Source organism: Convolutriloba macropyga, chromosome 11 (assembly GCF_964194025.1).
Source record: "Convolutriloba macropyga chromosome 11, txConMacr16.3, whole genome shotgun sequence".
In the NCBI taxonomy this organism is placed as follows: domain Eukaryota; kingdom Metazoa; phylum Xenacoelomorpha; order Acoela; family Convolutidae; genus Convolutriloba; species Convolutriloba macropyga.
The window spans coordinates 37790977-37811287 of NC_134478.1; the positions used below are offsets into that span (position 1 = coordinate 37790977).

General features: G+C 36.0%; 2 protein-coding genes across 2 annotated transcripts in view; both read left to right on the forward strand.

Moving 5' to 3' along the window:
* LOC142349643 (voltage-dependent calcium channel subunit alpha-2/delta-1-like) overlaps positions 1–20311 on the forward strand; it is a 261704-nt gene that overhangs the window by 80453 nt on the left and 160940 nt on the right. The gene's annotated exons all lie outside the window — the stretch shown is intronic.
* LOC142349655 (uncharacterized) overlaps positions 777–20311 on the forward strand; it is an 85820-nt gene continuing 66285 nt past the window's right edge. The window contains exons 1-2 of the mRNA XM_075401372.1: positions 777–1712; positions 15474–15697. Of these exons, the coding sequence (XP_075257487.1) occupies positions 1587–1712; positions 15474–15697 (350 nt within the window). The 5' untranslated portion in view covers positions 777–1586. The remainder of the gene's footprint in view (positions 1713–15473; positions 15698–20311) is intronic.

The window sequence follows — 20311 nt, forward strand, 5'->3', positions numbered from 1 at the left end:
AAGGATTCGGTTTTCGACCTAGATGTAGCACCGTATTGGCAATCGCAGAAATAGTTGAGAAACTACAATTTAACATGTCGTTCAAATAGTTTTGTGTTTTCTTTGACTTTAGTAAAGCATTCAATACCGTTAATGGTGATTTGATGATTGAGAAACTGGAAATTTATGGTGTGAGAAGAGTAATGTTGAGTTGGTTCCGCAGTTATTTTTTGAACGGGCAACAGACTTTGTTCATCAATGGAGAGTTCTCAGATTTCAAAGTAATCAGTAGCGGTGTGCTCAAAACTCGGCCCTCTCCTTTCCATTATATATACGAACGACTTCTATAATAGTTCCAAATATTTGGACATGTGTATGTTTGAGGATGATACAACGCTTATGTACTCTGTAGAAACTCTGGATGACAGATGGATTGGTTATGACATCGTTTGCCTGATATTAGGCTGACAGATATTAGGCTTCAAAGTGAAAGATTGAAAAACTCAGATTGTGTGATGTACCTGGGTATTCATTTAGATTGAGAGCTTTCTTTCGACGTTCATTTTGATAAGATCGTAAAATGCTTGTCAAAGCATGTGTTAGCGGTCGCTAGAATCGCAGAAGTTAGTGAGTAGAAACTTTCATTCTTTATTACCGTTCCTTTATCGAATCGATAGTTCGATATGGTCTTTTAATTTATGGATGTACAACATTTTCTAAGCTACGTCATATCTATATGGTGCAGAGAAAACTGCTTAAGTTGATAATTTTCAGAAAACAGAGAGTGTATCCTGTCTTTTCTCAGAATCTACTATCCTAAATGTATACGATTTATACATTCTGGAATTATTGAAATTTGTTTTGAAATCAGTCAACGCTAAATTGCTTGCTCTGTATCTGAACAGCCTTTATCAGCGTGGCGTGAAAGATTGCCTTACTACGAGCAGCGTCTCTGCTGGGAGCTTCATGAAATCACGTCTGAATAGAGCCTCATAAGAATTTATTGGCCTGGAGAGGATGCACTCTGTTGAATTACTGAGTAATGGCTTTATTGTTGATCCTGTTTGCGGAGACGAAACATCATTAAAATGTTCCATAGATCATCTCAAGGTTTTGTCAATAAGAATGATTTTATTCGATACCTTGCTCTAGCATGAGTTCAGATTTCTCTATTTCTTTCTTTTATACTAGCCTTATCTGTAACAATTGTGGGGCTTTTAGCTTCTGTGGGACTATTGACAAGAGAAGGTCTCTTTCTGGTGGTTTGGTTACTCTTTTACAAAGTTATGTACAATGTATATCACCAGAATAAATATAATTTTTTCTATAAGAGATTCTGGAACTGTAGACTTTAGGCATCGTATTTCTTACACGAATGTGTTTCAACGATCTATTCTGTTTGGGCCGAGGTTACAAATGGTATGCTGTGTCCCATAAATTAGCCCAAAGCTTTTTTATGGTGGAGGGTAGTTTATGCGGCTTTAATGGGAACACCCCAATTATCAACAAATGATCAATCCGTGTCGTTATAGGCTCCTGCATGTTAGTCAGTAGCGTTTAAAAGATAATGTCGAGCAGGATTGGCTAATTACTGGTAGCTTCTTGTGATGGCAGCAGTTGCGCTTTCTGATATGCGTACCCAGAGGGATGCGTGTTTACATGATTCGGGCTTTCTGAGCAGGAACTCCAGAGTGAACAATACTTCATTGTCGGCAAACGAGCGCAATTGCCCCGTAAGTTGACCCTCAAAGAGCCTTTAGTAAGTGTCAATATGTACTAGCAAACAAAGTCAAAGTAATAGCTTATCGAACACAACAAGATTAACGATTAAGTGATTAAGTATGCTTGATGCTATTTTAAAGTTTTTTAAAGAGGATTTCGACATTGAGATCTATGCCGATGCGTGGTATGCTGATAAGGCATTGCATGTTGAAGCCAATTATATATTGAAAGACAACCTCAATCGGTATAACAAAGTCCTCGCACATTGCGAATGAGGAGCGATGATGTCAATCCCAGCGGAAATTTTGGTCGCTCTCGAGAGGAAATAGTAACATCTTGACCACCGATAGAAGTTTCTCAAGATATAACTATAATCTTAAAGAATTGATGTTCTATGCGGGCTCAAATTGTGCACTTTCCTCTGAAGTTGGATCAGTTGACTTGCGAGAAGATCAGGGAATATGCAAGTCGGTACTTTCTGTGGGAAGTCAGCTTCCCTTGCGAGAACTGGAAGACTTACCAATATTATGACTAATACTGCTTCCAGATAGATCTTTTCTGTTTATTATTAATAGCCGCCCTCATCTTCTCAGCCGGCTATTATAGCGCTCCTAATTTTTTTTACAATGATTTTTGAAGTCAAATTGGAGTAGTAATTTTGGTCACGCCGAAACAGGAAGTGGAGCGAAAAAGCGAGTGGTTTTGCGGCGTGAAACTGTTTTGCTCTAATTTTAAAGTAGAGTGAGAAAACGGTGTTTGAACAAAAATTCGATTTGTCGCTACTGGTTTTTTGTTCACATGTGGCAATTTCACTTTGATTTTTACTGTTTTTTCTATTGTTTGAATCGGATTTTTTTCTAGTTGGTTTTCCCATTCCATTCATAGTTCATTCTAGTCCTAGTTTTTTGTTTCAATCAAATTTCCATTTCTCGTTAGCATTTTTTGTCCACATGCGGCATTTTGACATAGATTTTCTGTTTTTTTTTGTTTATTTTTTGGTGTGATTTTTTAGAAATGGTTTTCCCAATTCACTAATAGTCCGTTCTAGGTCTAATTCTTTGTTTTGTCAATGAAAATTCTTTGAATTGTACGTCAGGACTTGTCCTGCTATAAGTCAGAAATAGAAACGGGATAAACCCATAAAGCCCTATTTTAGATGCCCGCTATTTGAACTTCGTTCCTATAAGTCTTAGTTACCATCTCTAATGCTTATTGGTTTTGATAGTAGCCCCTGTAGCCTCTCTCTAAGAAACAGAAGTATGTTCAACTACGAAATGACATCAAAATAAATCAGACTTAAAAAATGTTTTTGTACAAAAAATTTTTTTTTCAGTATCTTCTATTCTTGCAATCCCAATCATGCTTATTGGAATCAACGGCGGCTATTTTTCGGCAATCTGCCGGGTATGTTTTTTTGCGCATCGCAACTTCGCGAAGTCAAGTGACTTTCCGTAGATATCAAAGGAGACTTGAAACGCTATTTAAACGAAGAAAGGTTGAGATCTGTAGCAACCCAAAGAGACTTGGGAGTTTTGATATCTGCAAATTTAATTTGGAATGACAACTGCAAACTACGAGCCAGCAAAGCCATTGGAACTTTCTACCTCATCAAAGGAAATGTGTTAAAATTATTCTTTAAATCAATCAATCGAAAGGCGTATAAAGGCTACATTGTGCCAATTAGCACATACGGCTCCCAGGTCTGGAATCCAGATCAAAGTCATATGCAAAATCTTGAAAAGCTGCAAATGATGACAACTAAATGGTTTTTGGAAAAAAAGATTGTTAGGTTGATAGACTAAAGCAACTTGAGGTACTTCCTTTGTGCTTGTCCATAGAAACGCATTTGTTGATGTACTTGTCAATAATCAAGGGCAAAATTACTGCAAAAACTGTCTCGCACTCTGACCTTTGCTATGAAATAACAAAACAGCAGACCCTCAGTGACTTCAAAATTGAAAAAAAAAAACAGTTTGGAAACATCAGATGACAACTTTTTCTATCGTTCAAAATCACTTCATCACAGCTTTACTGGCACTATTTTATAACCTCTTTCTTTGGCAATGACAAATTCACATGGTTTGTGTGTAGATATGGAAATTGCAATCCTGGGAAAATAGTTAATGTTCGGACTAACAAGCGATGGTGCAGACCATCCGTGGGTATGATTGATACCCAGAATCTTCAACTACTACTACCCCATTCCAAAACTGCTGAATGAACTAGTCCGTTGTATCCCAACAAGATTAATGACCGATAGTTTTCTACAATTCTATCTTTCAAGATTTTGTAGGATTATCAAATATTTTTTTTAACTCAAACGGATTTTGAAAGAGTTGGTGTTTGCCTTAAATGTTTGAATGCAATATTTTTGCTTGTCGATTTTTGCGCTTTTCTTATAGAACATTACTTGCATGCAAGTGACTTTTTGACTCTGACTTCTTAATTTGCGCGTGGTCTTATTTTTTCTCATTTCGAAATGAAGTCCGATACTGACACAAAAAGGATGCCGAGCGAAGGAGAATCAGAGCAGTTATAGCGTAGTGGTTAAGATGTCAGAGGCTATACTGAAGGTCGCGGGTTCGAACCGTGTAGGGTCGGTTTTTTCACCCTTAAAATGTAAGCTACACCTCTTACCTTATTTGCCTCGCCTTTTTATCGAGAGCAATTTTTCGACAATAGTGGGTTCATTTTATCCCATTTTCATATTTCCGCTGATATTCCCTGTAGTGCCTCTGGGTATAAAATGTTTCCAAGAAGTCTTTCCAATGTACAATAACAATATTTACCAAAACATTTTTATTTCAAATAATTTTGCTGTAAAAAAATTGCTCTGGTTTTCTAGCTTTTCTGGTTGACTGATATACAATTTTAATATCGGTTTATCCACAGAAAACGTTTTTGAAATTCTTAAATATCTGCACCACCCTTTAAACCAATCCACGGCATCATCTACCATGCAAGGCAAGAACTCCGCAAGAAACAAAATACCTTTGATAATAAGCAACTACAAAATTAATTCAAGCTTAGTGGTCTGTGTTGCCAACTGCAAGACCGCCTCCTGCAAAGGCAGGAGTTCAATGAGCAAGTGCTTGAACATAATACACCTTTTATATCAGATGGTTCTTACTTCAACCTTAGAGTGGACTGTTCGCAATATCCTCCCGAGGAAACCAGCAATTTCAACTTACCTCCCTGTTCCTGGAGATCTGCCACTAAAATCCCCAAGTCAAAGCCTCGACTTATAAAAAGACCTATAAAGTCTGAGGGGGAGGTAAAAAAACTTTAATTACATGGTCTTTTAGAGTCGAGATGAATTCTTTTCATGTACAAAAATGAAACGTTCCGCCAACACCTTGAATAGATCTCGTGACCTTCTCCAACCGTACGCAATGGTTAATCAATTGCGCTACATGTCCTTAAATATGAAGGAAGTTAACAACATGACATGGCTTCGTTTGCGAGCTCAATTCCAGGAAACATTTTATTGTCCAGCCAAATTCCAGGACACGTTTTATTGTCAGCCGAAATGCAGACAAGTTTTGTTGTCCGGCTGAATTCCAGCACACGTTTTGTTTAGCAAATTTCGAGGTCGGTTGTTTTAGTTCCAGTAAAAGTTGAGGACATCACTTAAAGTCCAGACACATTCTTTTCATATCAAGAATTTATCCAGGACTGTATTTTCATGCCTTATAACGGTCGAGGACGGTCTTCTAATAATTACAGGTCTAAACTAGGGTCGTGAAGAACAACTCCTTCTATGATATTAAGAAAGGTTATATCTCGAAACAGGGTGGTTACACTAACTTTTTTCCCTACACCCACTACTTAAAGAGGCCCTATATCTCTCTCTTTGAAATCGCGGTCTTTATACAATCAAAGTTTCAGGGATTATTTTTTCAGCCAAATTTTTATCAGTTACAGTAGTTTATCACTAGGGTATAATATTGATGCAAACTCCTGTGAAAAATTCTTCATCAAAAAGCGAAAGTCACCAAAAATATGCAAGATGCAGCTTTGTCTCAAATCCAAATATTGCTCTAGTTTACTCCCAATTTTTGCAATTAGAAGTGGAAAAAGCTGCATCCAGTTTGACAATTACTTTACGATTAGGGGGAATCAAAGATCTTTACGCAGTGATACTATTCAACATATATCTTCATCCGGCTAGAAGAGAAACCTAACAGGGAGATCATTCTTTCATCGAATTGTGACAGTGGTCAATGATTGTAAAGTCTTCAATTTACTTGAGCCACCCAGCAACTCAAAATCTCTTAAAAAGACATTTTTTCGAGAACTGCGTGACTAAAAGTACAATTTTAATCAACCTTGCACTTGGTCAGTAAAATGTTACTGTTCTATTTGCAAATCTTAGCTCACTATTTGTTTTGATTACGGTTTTTTATTATTAATAGCCGGCTATTATAGCGCTCCTAATTCTTTTTACTTCGTTGAAATTTTTTTCGCTTTTTCGACATTTTGCGTGAAATCTTTTTGACTTCTCTAGACTAGTTTCACTCTTCTGTCATTCTGCTCAAAGTCCTTTGAAACAGCAGCTGCTCAGCAAAGCAATTCAAAATGAAGAGAGTCAGTATAAAAAAATCAAAGTCAAAAATAGAAACGGGATAAACCCATAAAGCCCATTTTTATATGCCCGGTACTTGAACTTTGTTCCCATAAGTTTTAGTTACTATCTATAATGCTTATTGGTATTGATACTAGACCCTGTAGCCTCTCACTGAGTGACAGGAGTATGTTCAGTTGCGAAATGACATCAAAATAATTCGCACTTAAAATGTTTTTATACAAAAATCAATTTTTTTGATATTTTCTTTTCTTTCCCAATAGAGTTATGGGAATCAACGGCGGCTATTTTCCTGCAATCTGCCGGGTATGTTTTAATTTGTTAGTTACCTTCTGTACAGGCCTCTTTTTCTACTGTTAAAATTCCATAACTGGTAAATTCAAGTCTGTTACTTATGCCAGTTTCCTTCGTAAATGATTACAAAGTTTTTGATACCTATGTTACCCTAAGTCAGATATGATTTGATACCCATCAAAGTAGTCAGCTCACTTTTAAATCGATGCTCTCACAGGTTTTGCTCTACCTTGCGCAGACGAAATGTCAATTAATTTTAAGTGTGTTTACAAACAAAACGATATGACGCTTTCTAAACTTAGATAACCAGTGGTATTTTGACAACATCAGAAAAAAACGGAATCCCCTAGAAAAGTAGAGCTCAGCAAAATTTGCCAGACATTCATTGTTCTTTGTCAGATCCCCTTTGCTCCTGCTTTGCTCATCCCTCAAAATTATCCCAGGCAATTCGAATAAACCCTTAGGAGTCAAGACTTGCATAGGTTGGACTTTAGCTGAAGAACATGAAGTTGTTCTGAAACAATCTGTCGCTTAGTTAAGTAACAAAATTGAAAGATCATCTATCACGTTTCGCTCTCGGAACAAGATGAACCAGCCTTATTTGGGTTAGATTAACATTTGCAGAATGTTAAATCGAAAGAACAAACTAATGATCTTCAGAGGAAGGGTGGAACACATAACAAAAACCAAAAAAACTGCTGTGCTCAATATCAGCTAAAAAAAGCCTCAGCCTAGAGATCAACGGCTAAAAGACTTTAACGAAAGTTATTTGAATACAAACATTGAGAACAACTATCTGAAGCCCGTTGGAGTTTTTGAGCAAATATGGTACCTACTTCATAACCTAGTTCAAAGTCTAGAACAGGTAAATGTTCCAAAATTGGATCTAGAAGCTGCAGGTCTCACTAACACATGAAAGAAATCAAATTTCCGTAAGCTTCCATAACTCTTTTGGTCTGATAGCCGTGTTGTATTGGTTTGAATTTCATCCTCGGAGAAACAAAGTCTTCATGGCAAATAGACTATCAGAAATCCGCTCAACGAATTCGTCGGATTGGTATCATGTTCAAAACATCCAGCATTTCTGAGAGAGAAGTTGCAATCAAAATCACTTCCTTAAGCATGAATCGGTCAACTGAATTAGCAAGCGAAATGAGTAACAACTGCAGACTAATGATCCATCTCGTGTCCGATCTTCGAACAAACCTCTGCTTACTGGTTCTTCAATTTTCAATCTGCAATTGAAACAGATAATATACACCAATTCACAATGTAGGATGCTGATCATTTCAAAATTTTTCTACTAAAAGTATAAGAGCTGAGTGATTTCCATTCAGCAGTCACTGTTGCTAAATAAGGTGAATATTTCGACGCATTTTAAGATCATTCGGCCCCATCTTGCAAATAGGTCTCTCAAGGTCGTGAGTAGGACACAAGTTTGGACATTTTTTTATCAATAGTTGCCAAAACTATCAATTTTTGCTGCAGGCAAAAGATGCTACTGTTGGTATCTAAGTTAAACATGGGATTCGCATATCTTTCACCAAGGAACTGAAGCAGTTGAAGCTTTTAGTCTGCAATTTTTGTAACTTGTGTATGCAAATCATTACTTGGCATTCGATTCTACTGCTTTCTCTGTTCACAATTCAATGCCCAAAAAATTCAACCTGTGATGGCCCGTTTGCCACAATACGGCTTTCTGAACTACGTTCTGCCATTTTTGAGTGAAACGAATCGATTTCTGCGAAGAACAAGATAGACGAACCAAATATGGTCTCATTTTAACCGGTCTCTTAATGAGTCACACACCGATGACCTGAAGAAATATGTTCGAATTGGTGTATAGCGCGTTCGAGTTGCTGTTCAACAACAGTGTCAGCAGATTAAACCCAGAGTGTGGACTTCATTTCGCTGATATGTCACGACGCGTTGATCCAGACAGCAAAAAGATTGCTTCTGATTGTATTGAAAAGGACAATTGCAGAAATAGGGAGTTTGTTGAAATGGAGTCCTAAGACAAACGTACCCAAAGCATTTTATCATTCAAATGCCTTGCTAACTGGAAACTTTAAGTTAATCATGCTATCTGCATTCAATGAGTGGAAAAGTATGCAGCCATTGATGAACCACGTCTGGAAGCGGCTACTGAAAGAGTATCTGGCCACATTTACCCAGCCACTATGATGATCTGATCAAGAAATGAACCTCCCAATGTTGATGAAATTGTTTGAGTACTCAAAATCTTTAATCCGCGTGGGATATGATCTTTTCGTGTTGTAGACTTCACCTGAAAAATTTTTATAGTACGAGTTCTAATGGTGAAAACAGCTTACTTGTGCGTACATACGCTAGGAACGGGTCTCGTAAGCGTTTTGGTGATTAACTACCTCTTTTTAATAGCCGCACAGCGATAGCTGGGGCTATTATTGGCCTTCTCTTGGTTTTTACAATTCAAAGAATTTGAATTGTATTGGGGCGCTGTCTTTTTTACGACTCGAAGAGGAGTATTGGAGAAGTCCTTTTTTTTTAATCAATTTTATTGGAGTGATTTTTAAAGCGGGAAATGAAACGCGTGAAAAAATTTGGAGTGGTTTTTCTGCTGAAAAAAATTGAAGAGTGGAGCGAAAAGAGAGTGGTTTTTGTTCATACCGCTGTTTTTGAGAGAGCGATAAATTGATGTGTGAAAAAATTTTCTCTAAGCGAGCGAAATTTTTTTGTTCACATGCGGCTTTTTAAAACCGTTTTTTTTGTTATTTTTTTGGTTTAGAGGTCTGATTATGATATTATGTGATGCTTAGGGTTGTTTTAATAGTGGTTCGCAAGTTTTTGGTCATTAATAAGATTTTTATACCATTTCGCTGGTTTTTCGGCTATTTTGCTGAATTTTCGGCGAATTTTAGCAATTTTTTGCGTTTTGTTTTGTTATAATGCTTTGTAATGGCTTTGAATAGACGCATGTTAGTAACTGAGATTTTAGATACCAAGTGATTACATTCTCTTAGGTTGGAAACGATTTTTTTGTTTAGAAAAATGACAGTAAACTGAAAAGTTTTGAATTATTTTTCTTAATTTTTTGCTGTTTTTCGTTTTTTTTTCTAAACTTAGAAAAATTTTTCAGCCTATTCAACTTTCCTTTTGTTTTCGAAGTCTTCCAGTACTAATTCGCTCCAATTAACGTTTTTTGGGTCTATGTGCTCCCGTGAAATTAAAAAAAAAGCTCAATTTTTTCTATGATTTTTTTTTCAATTTTTTTAAATGCCCTTTGTGTTCTTCAATTTTTTTATAGCATTTGGGGATGCCTATAGTCCAAATTAGTTGTCCTTGATGCGTGCCGATGATTTTGATTTCAGTTTTGAATCATTTTGTTACAGATAATTGAGTAACTTTTATGAAGAGTTCCGCAAATTTTCGTGTTTTTTTTGGAGTTTTTGCTGAGTTCTTCTGATTGTCTGCTTTTTGCTAGTTTTTAGTGGTCTAGCTTTTGATAGGAGCTTTTCTAGAGGTTTTTTTTGAAATATATTTAGTGCACTTTTCAATGACAAATATCACTAACTTTTCTTAAACACTAACTTTTTTCCTATTTTTTTCGTTCTTCGTTTTTACTCATAAAAATAAACAATGATTTGGATTGGTGGACACTTGACCAGATGTAGTTTTAAAAGTTTTTTGAAAAAATGATTTGATTTCAGCATAATGGTATTTGATTCATTATTTGTGGCCAATTTTTTTTGTTTCCTTACAGAAAATATTTTTGGTTTTTTTTTTCATTTCCTTTCTTTTACCTTCGTTTATTCTACTTGAAATTTGTGTTTGGTTTTTGTCTCAAATAGCAGTGATTCAACAAAAATAAACTAAACCAATTTCACGGGTTTTCGCCAAAAGTTGTTTTTAAACTTGCAACTCAATGTAAAATTTTTATCGCGTGCTTTATCGTCTTTTCTGGTCAGTTATTTTTTCATTGTTCTTCTGTTTTTTTGTTTTGAAGTGACAAGTGTTATTCAATAGGATAAGCATTATGTTAGTTATTGTGGTCAATCAGTAGACTAAGTTTTATGTTTGTTAGGGGCGTTCGTTTTTTCCTTTGAGTCGTTTCCGGAATTCTTCCGGCTATGTTTTTTTTTTAAGATCTGTTCACACATTTTCATGATTTTTGAAGTCAAATTGGAGTAGTGATTTTGGTCACGCCGAAACAGGAAATGGAGCGAAAAAGCGAGTGGTTTTGCGGCGTGAAATTTTTTCGCTCTAATTTTAAAGTAGAATGAGAAAACGGTGTTTGAACAAAAATTCGCTTTATCGGTAGTGATTTTTTGTTCACATGCGGCAATTTCACTTTGATTTTTACTGTTTTTTCGATTTTTTGGATAGGATTTTTTTCTAAATGGTTTTTCCAATCCATTCATAGTCCGTTCTAAGTCTAGTTTTCTGTTTAGTCAATGAAAATTCTTTGAATTGTACGTCAGGACTTGTCCTGCTATGTTTTTTTTATTTCGACGTCATGATTTTTGTTACGACCATATGACGTCACAGCCACTTCAGTGTTCATTCGTTCATGCAATTTCAACTGAATTGCATGTGTGACGTCATTTTCCGCTCTTAGTGGAGCGAGTTTTTTTGTTCATGCGCGTGATTAAATTTTTTGGTCAAACTTGACTTACCTCACTCTCAAAAATGACTTCCTCACTTTGAAATTGACTTTATTTACTTTAATTCAAAGAGATAAGGTCAAATGGGGGTGTGTCACTCTAAATGAAGTTTATTTGAGATCAGCTAATAGAGGCAGCAATAACTTATACAGATTTTTAATCAAAATATAACGGATCAGCCTTCAATGAAAAGACGAATTTTTTGGTCTGTCTTTTTTACTGGTTTTTTAGACTGCCGATCTACGAATCTATTGCGGCTATTTTCTGGCAATCTGCCAGCTATGTTGTTATTAATTGTTCTTGAACGCAGTTGTAAACGCATGTGTCTTTTACGACTCGAAGAGGAGTTTTGAGATTATACAGATTTTTTTTTAGCAGAAAGCAAGTTTGTTCATGACTTGTATTTTGACTTCTTTCTGTTCGAGCATTTACCTCCGTTTTTGATTGTTGACTTATGTTTTCGAACATTGGACTTTAACAGTAGCTTCGTTTGTAATGTATAGTGATTAGGAACTGCTGGTAATGTTCAAGGTGAAGAGGTCATTTTGAGATGTTTTGTTCCTATATAAGTCACCCCTAATTTTCTAAACTACACTGCACAAACCCCCCCCCACCGCCTATCTACCCCCCCCCCCCCTCCCCGCCCCAACCTCCCCCCCCCCCCCTACCCCCCTCCCTTCACCTAACTACCCCCCCCCCCCAACTACCCCAGCTCCACCCACCTCCCCAACCTATCTACCCGCCCACCCCTTCTAGCTCCACCGCACCTAAAACATTGTCGGCATTTTTAAAAGACTTTAATGTGGTTTGTTGGGCTACTTTTGTTTTTTTTTCTCTTGTCTATTTTGATGTTCTGATTTCGGTAAGGTTAGGTTAGAGATTATAATGCACGACAATTCGAGTCGTTTCCGGTATTCTAGCGGCTATGTCTCTTAATGCAAATTTTTTGCTTGACGATTTTGCGCTTTTCTTCTAGCATATTCTTTGACTTCTAAATGACTTTTTCACGCTTTCGTTCATCATTTTTGAGTGATTTCTAGTGCTCCGAAGTAAAGCTTGTTGTTAATATAAAATCAGTTGCAGCATAGGTAGATAAAGTGACTCGTAGCGCAGTGGTTAGTGCGGGTTGACATGGAGCGGGAGGTCAGTGGTTAGAATCCCGGTGGGGGCGAGGTTTTTCACCCATAAAGAAAAATTCATCTATACTAAAGACCATGAATTAAATTGCCTCGCCTGTCGTTCAAGAGCAATTCTTCCGACATTTGTCGGTTTATGTTTCATAATTGTTTGCTGCTTACTTAGGCAAAATGATCTACCATTTAGTCTTAATGTTATGGACTTATTCTTTCCATTCGCCTGCCCCTACCGCAAATTTAAGAAATCAAAATAACGTTGCATTTATTAAATGATTCTTTGAAAACTGTTGAAAAGACTCTTTGGTTGCACCCGCAACAAATCAGATCAAAAATGTTCTAAACCATAATCTTTTTTGAACTAGCGCATCTATATCGACAGGTAAATGATTATTGTTGCGACCCACCTTGGTGGGTGAGGAACTATATACTCAAATGTGGTTTTTTAATTAGTCAATTTTTGCCGATCGATATATTCATGAGTGGCGTCATGTGGTAGACTGTCCAGCGTAAAATATAGAATTGAAAATATTTTTTAAAAATCTTTGTGTGTTCCACGGAATTATCGAGTTTTAAAGTTTTGCGGACATTGCCTAATTTAGTTGTTTTTATTCACATTTACCACGTTTTTTTTTTCAATTCTGGCTTAAAATTTGTTAGTAGTTAACTAGAGTGTTAATGGTTTCAGTTTTGAAGACAGAGCATAGTATTGCTGAACTTTCATCCGAATCATTTTGACTATTATTTTTGATAAGTTTTCCTTAAATTCTTCAGTTTTTCGTCGAAAATGCAGCAAATATGCTTCAATATCAGACTTTAAAAATAAGCCAAATGTATAAAACTAAAAATTGCTCACACAATCTTCTCAAACGTCAGGCAGGGCAGTTTTTACTTCCACTAGCTATGAGTGTTCCGGATTTAACAATTGCCAGTTGTTTTCTAATTTAGCTCGATAACTATCCAAAACTTCTTTTTGTTTTTGATATGACTTTTTTGTCAAAGTATATTTCGCTTACACTTGGAACAATTACTTTTGTATGAAGGATCTGCAGCAATATCAAGAATGGTTTCAGTCCAATCGTGGGTTTTTTAAAATTAAAAATTTGAATTGTATAGAGCGTTCTTTTTCTTAAATGTATTCTGCGTTTTTTGTTTCTTTCATGTTAATCGCCAAGTTCTTATTAGACTGGAATGATTTCGAATTATTGGTCATCAGTTTTTGACGGATGACTTTTACGTGCAAATGAGTCCCAATGAACACATTTTATATGCAGTTATTAAAGCTCGTGGTTTTTATGGCTTCAACCCTGTGTTTGTTTTGTGCCTTCAACTTGTTCTTGATAGTTGGAGGTGTCGATAGTTTGCTGTTTTTTAGTATTATGAGTTAGTCACACTAATGAAATGTCCAGTTGGAGTCCTAAGAAGCTACAACTAAATCTATTTGCTGGTTTTTATAAAAATTTTTATAAAAATCGTTTTTGTCTTTCAGCAGTACTTGTTTTTTTTTTTAAAAAAAATTAGTGGGTTTTGGGGCGTTTGCTACTTTTCACCCTCTCAAATTGTAGCTTGTACTCAAGTGAGAGGTCGTATCTTCTTTCCAGTGAATTAAATTTTATTTGTTACTGCGTTACAACGTACAAATGTTTTTTTGCCTTTGGGTGTCCTATTTTTGTTTTTCAAGTTTTTCGTCCCTGGTCACATTTAATGGCTGGTCGCATGTCACAGTAATGGCGTTGAAAGTGTATAATTGAAGATATTTAATGCTTCTAATGATTAAATTATGATTTTTGATGGCTTCGACACGGTTTTCTAGCAAGGTTTGGTTGAATTTTTTTATTACTACATTTGTCTTTCTTTTCGTATTCGTTTGATATATTGAAGCTATTTACAGGTCTCAATAGGTTCCTAGGGATGTTAGCGAAGAAGTTTTTCCGACGATTCCGGTCCGTGAATAACCATAGATTTTGGTTTTTATGACTTGGAATATCTTTCTGTTACAAAATATGAGTAACTTTTTGAATTTTGACTCCCTAATATTATTTTTGTCAACTTGTCTTGTTGTCGACTTTTAGTTAATTAAATTCATCTTTTCAACTAAGTAGCCGTTTTCAGATTAATTTAATAATTTTGCCTTTGGTTCCAATAGCATTCATGAAAATTGTGATTTTGGAAAAATTGCTCGTATAAATTTAATTTTTTTGTGTCTTGCAAAATTATTGTACTGAAACCAGGTTCCATTGTCGTTGAACGCTGGACCAATTATACATAAGTAATTTTTGAGGATTTATAGTTTATGTAATGGCTTAAGCACCGATTTTGAGCATTTTTTCTTGAGGATGAGCAAGGTCGGAACATTATGTTCAAAAGCACATTACCAAGCCTCCTCGTTATAATTTGATTTTAGATTCTTATTTTCTTGCCGAGAGCTTTGCAGCTATATTGCTAAACTGTATCTTGCAAAAAATCTAATTTTTATTGATAAAGCCAGCTCAAATAGATTATGCTGTCTCTCTTAGAGAAGGATTTGGAGGGCAACACTGATTTTTACGATAATTTTTGTAGTGCAAAAGGATGCTGTTTAATTGCTCTCAAACGAAGTTTAGCAATTACATTAGTCCTGTCGGTCTTTTTTATGCGATTTTTGGCTTCACCGATTTTTCGTCTGACGCTTTTGACTTTTCGTCCTCAAAAACGGGATAAACAGGTAGCGCCCAGCGGGCATTAAGTGCTCTTAGAGCCTTTCAGCTCAAACTGTTTTGGAGACTTATACTTATGGTGTGAAGGGCGGTTCTTAGAGGTTGAGAACACCCCCCCCCCCCCTGTTGACCCCCACCCCCACTATTGCCTCCAATAGATCGAAAGGGCAGTAGATGGGCAGCCCGTTGAACTTGATATAAATCTGTGAAAACTAAACATAATATCACGACTGAATATGTTAACGGTGCATTGTCAGTGAGTGCTTAAATCTGATTGGCCAATATGTAATTTGAATATTTTGATTTTCGATCTATTGCTTTCTATCTATTGTCCTAGCTCATGGGAGTTGACTCTTTACCATTGCATATTGGACAGTAGTCACATATTTCTATAATGATAGTTTATGTAAAGTGTGTTTAGGCTGATACTTCCTTGTCCCAGAGTAACGGCTCATCCAGAGGTCGCATTAGACAGCCGAACATTCGTGAGTCAATCTCCTCTGTGCCACCATTTTTTCAATCGCGTAAAACAAAATGGTCTGAAATTGAAAAGGCCGCTGTCGACCGAGCTCTGCTTCCTTTAATATACTGTATCGAGAAGATCGTAAGACACTGTGCTGAGAACGCATCCTGCACCGTTATTCAGTAAGTTGCTATCTTCTTTTTTCGATGGTAAATATGTTAATACCATTAGTTAAACGTAGCTAATTGGTGTTTTATTTGTTTTTGAGCCTGGTTTTGATGTGATAACTGATTCAATTGAATTAAGTTTCGAACATTTGTTACAAAATAGTGGACTCACCTTGGTTAAAAATTGCTGGATACAAATTACAATTGTCTGCATGAAAGTATCGCAATAGCAAATTTGGTAACGCGATGAAACAAGTTCCTTAATACATTGAATTAGGAAATTTAGGTTTTAAAAGTTGAATAATAAAAATTAGGTTACAGAAAATGTCATTTTTGAAGCTTGTGCTAAAAATTAAGTTCTCATGTTTGTTTTTTCAATCTAAATATGTGTTTTTCTTATCTTTTCTACCTAGCAGTGGAAACTGTTGTATACACTGTGTGAAAATTAATTATTACCGTTTTCGGTGTAAAATATTCAAAAAATCTTTTTATTTTCGAGAAAAATTGTTAAGCATTCTTTCGAGTGGGTATTCAAGATTATGTTTGGTTGACACCTATGAAAATATTAATAGCCGTGAAGCAAGAAAGAGGCTACTTTCGGTCTCCTTCTGGTTTTTGGAAATTTAGGTTTTAAAAGTTGAATAATAAAAATTAGGTTACAGAAAATAAATGTCATTTTTGAAGCTTGTGCTAAAAATTAAGTTCTCATGTTTGTTTTTTCAATCTAAATATGTGTTTTTCTTATCTTTTCTACCTAGCAGTGGAAACTGTTGTATACACTGTGTGAAAATTAATTATTACCGTTTTCGGTGTAAAATATTCAAAAAATCTTTTTATTTTCGAGAAAAATTGTTAAGCATTCTTTCGAGTGGGTATTCAAGATTATGTTTGGTTGACACCTATGAAAATATTAATAGCCGTGAAGCAAGAAAGAGGCTACTTTTGGTCTCCTTCTGGTTTTTGCCGCTCGATGAGGAGTTATGGAGATTAATTGCTCTCGAAAGAAGTCAGCAAGCTCTCGAAAGAAGTCAGCAATTAGAATAGTCACGGAGTGTTTTTATTGCAATTTTTCGCTTTACTGATTTCTCTTCAGACTCTTTTGTCTTTCTGTCCTCAAAAATGAGATAAACAGGTAACGTCAGGAGGTACAGGTATCGTCTTACTAGTTTCTTAACTATGCGATTACCAGAACTGTTTTAGGAGATATAAATTCGTGGTGTGAAGGGCGTTTTTAATTGGTCTCAAACAAAGTTTGTAGCAATTATATTAGTCCTGTTGGTCTTTTTCATGCGGTTTTTCGCTTGACCGATTTTTCGTCTGACCCACTTGACTTTTCGTCTTCAAAAAGGGGATAAACAGGTAGCGCCCAGCGGGCATTAAAGGACTCTTAGAGCTTTTCATCTCACTAGTCTAAGTATGCGATTCACAGAAACTGTTTTTGAGACTTATGGTGTGAAGGGCGGTTCTTAGAGATTGAAAAATACACCCCCCCACTGTTGCCCCGCCTCCATCAGCCCCCCCCCCCCCCGTGGCTAGCTACTGACGAAGCCAACCGCTCGGCGGTCGCTAAGAGCAATTCGCCCGACGTTAGTCGGTTATGTTTTATCTTAGAGTTTGTCCACCCAGCCACTCACCCACCGTAATCAATACCATCCGTTCATCATCGTACGCCTGCCGATTACGGCCAGCACTTCAACCTAATCCACACCCCTCCTCATTCATTGACCCACCCCCCACCGAATCCGACCGCTCGCCGGTTTGAGAGCAATTCGTCCGACGCTGTTATTATTTTAATCGGTTTAGTATCTCTGAAACAGAATGGAGAAGCCAGTGCCGCACGTAAAGTGTTTAGGTCAACCTGCTGAACAAAAATAAAGCGAGAAAGTGGAGTATTAAGAAGGAGCAATAACAGTAAGCTGAAAAAGTTTTCGCGAAGCGAGTAGAATTTCTTGTTTGATGCGGCATCTTCAAGGCAGCTTTTTTAATAAAACTTAAATTGCTCAGCCCAAATGGATGGATATTCTCACATAAATTAAAAGGTATTTTTTGCCTTTGCGAGAGTATTTGACCATTTCTAGGACGAAATATTTCATGATTTGATGAGCTGAATAACCTAATTTCAATGAAAAGACAAAAACTTTATGAAAAGCCACCCTTCCATCCCACTAAAACCCTCCCCCGAGCCAACGTCTCATTTCACCTCTAACCTCGCTTGCGCGCACCACCCACCCTGTTTCGAGATCCTACTCAGCGCTCTGTTCAATCCCCCCGAATGCAAAACCAAGTTTTCTAGTTCTGAGTTGGTACTTATTTATCGCAGACTTCTGTATTTTTGCACTTGGCATTAGCGATCGCAATTAATCGCTAATTATGTGCATTAAATGTAGCAAATTAATGTTTGGTGATGATTTTAACTGTTTGTTTCTGATATTGGTTTAGTACAATTGATAATATTAATTGCACCATAATAAGCATTTAGACGCATTGGTTTCCGTTTTCAAATCTCTGTTAAGTCTATGCAGAACGTTGAAGTGTTAGTTCAACCTGCTGAACACAAGAAGAGAAAAAGAAGTTTCCGTTCATGCATTATTCTAAAAATGAGCGAGAAAAGTTCGTGAAAAATCGTCGCTGAGTGAGTAGAATTCCTTGTTCATTTACGGCTTTTTCAAAGCAGTTTTGTGGTTAAAACTATTATTTGTGAGTCTAAATGGTTTTTACACTGATATTAACTACAAATTGTTCCTTTGGGAAAGCATTTAACAATTTTGAAGGTGCAATTTTGAGCTATTTTTCACATATTTTCCATTCTAGACATTTTTTACGTTTGTCTTCAAGTTTTCAGTTAACCTGGAGTTTTGGTTACAGTCAGGGTCAACAGTTGCTTTGATTATCTTTTATTTCAATTGCTAGCAATGATAAGTTAATCATTTATAGAAAGTTTTTTAAAGTAAGTCAAATTTCGGCATGTTTTGTCTTCTTTTCTGGCTGTCTGATTTTGTCTGTTTTAATCTGTTTTTGATTATTTCGAACTATTTCTCTTGTTTTTAAAGCCTTTTGAATATTTTTTTAGTGTTCTATTGGTCTTAAATAGTAAGAAACAGTCGGTTGATTAATGGGCCTTATCTTTGTAAAACAAATGAAATGTTTTCATCTTTTTAAAAGTTTTCAGGTGTGATAAATTTTTTACCGTAAATGACTTAACTCACTCAAGAAAATGACTTCTGTACTTTTTTTAAATATAAATTGAAAATTGAAGACGTGAAATTGATTAGAGGTCACCCAAAGTAATAATTAGAATGCTATATTGATCGAAGAGGAGTATTGGAGAAGTCCTTTTTTAAATCTTAATCACTTTTACTGGAGTGAATTTTCAAATGTTCTTTCCTAATTTTTTGCAGCTTTCTGCGTGTTTTCTAGTTTTTTGCGTTTTTTCCATATTTTCTGTCATTTTACACACGCTTTTTAGCCTATAATGGCTTTCCTGTTTTGCGACCACTTTAAAACTATTATTTGCTCTAATGATTTTTCATTTGACTTAGTGACATTGTAATGTAAAAAATTTCAGCGATAAGATAGCGGTTAATATTGGGGACATCACGTTTTTCTAATTCGTCATCTCCATAGATGATTCTTAAGATCATTGACTTTTTCAATTTCGTTGACTTCTACTGCTTGGCGTGACGTCATTCGTTAATTGCTTTCAGGTCAATTGCGTGACTTGTTTGAATTAAAAAAATGACCTCACTTAATGAAGTTTAAACTTTCGAAAATTTACTAGTTAAATTTTGAAAATTTAATTTTATATTTAAATTTGAAACTTTTGAAAATTTACTTTTGAAAATCAATGGTGTGCATCTTAGTAGTGCCAAACGTATATGCACTAATTTTTTGAGTATTAGAGTTTTTGATTTCAAATAATTTTGAAAAAGCTCTATTTGGGCTTTTCTTTATAGAGCGTATGTGTCACATAAAATTGACACTTCGATTCTAATGCAAAAAATCTAGTGGTTCCTTAAAGGACTGGTGGTAAATCTGTATATCTTAATAATTGCTCTTGAACGAAGTTCATAGCAATTACTGTAAACGTGTTTGTCTTTTATGCAAATTTTTCGCTTGGCATTTTTGCGCTTTCCTTCTGGAACATTCTTTGAATTCTCAATTGACTTTTTGAGTGATCGTGCTTCATTTTTGAGTGATCTCTTTTGTTCTCGTGCTTCATTTTTGAGTGATCTCTTTTGTTCTCACTCCGATGTAAAACTTGCTAAAATAAAACGATTGAAGCATAGTAACAAGCAGGGACTGATAGCTGAGTCGGCAGTGCTTCTGGCGAGGGAGCGGGAGGTCCATGGTTCGAATCACGGCGTGGTCGGCTGTTTTTGCACCCATGAAGAAATATTGATCTAGGCTACAGCCCTGGTGTCATTTTTTTCACTCTAGATTTTATTAGTGATTATAGTGACGCATAATGACGTCCTTTGACGCCCCTTTAGTGATTTTAGTCGCCCGGACAGACACAAGCGTCTATCGCGGCTATTTGCCGGCAATCTGCCGTCTTTGTTTTTAGGTTTTTAGTTCAATTTCTTTTTAAGAACTTTGTACTTCAATTATATTTTCTTGAGAGTAGTTAAT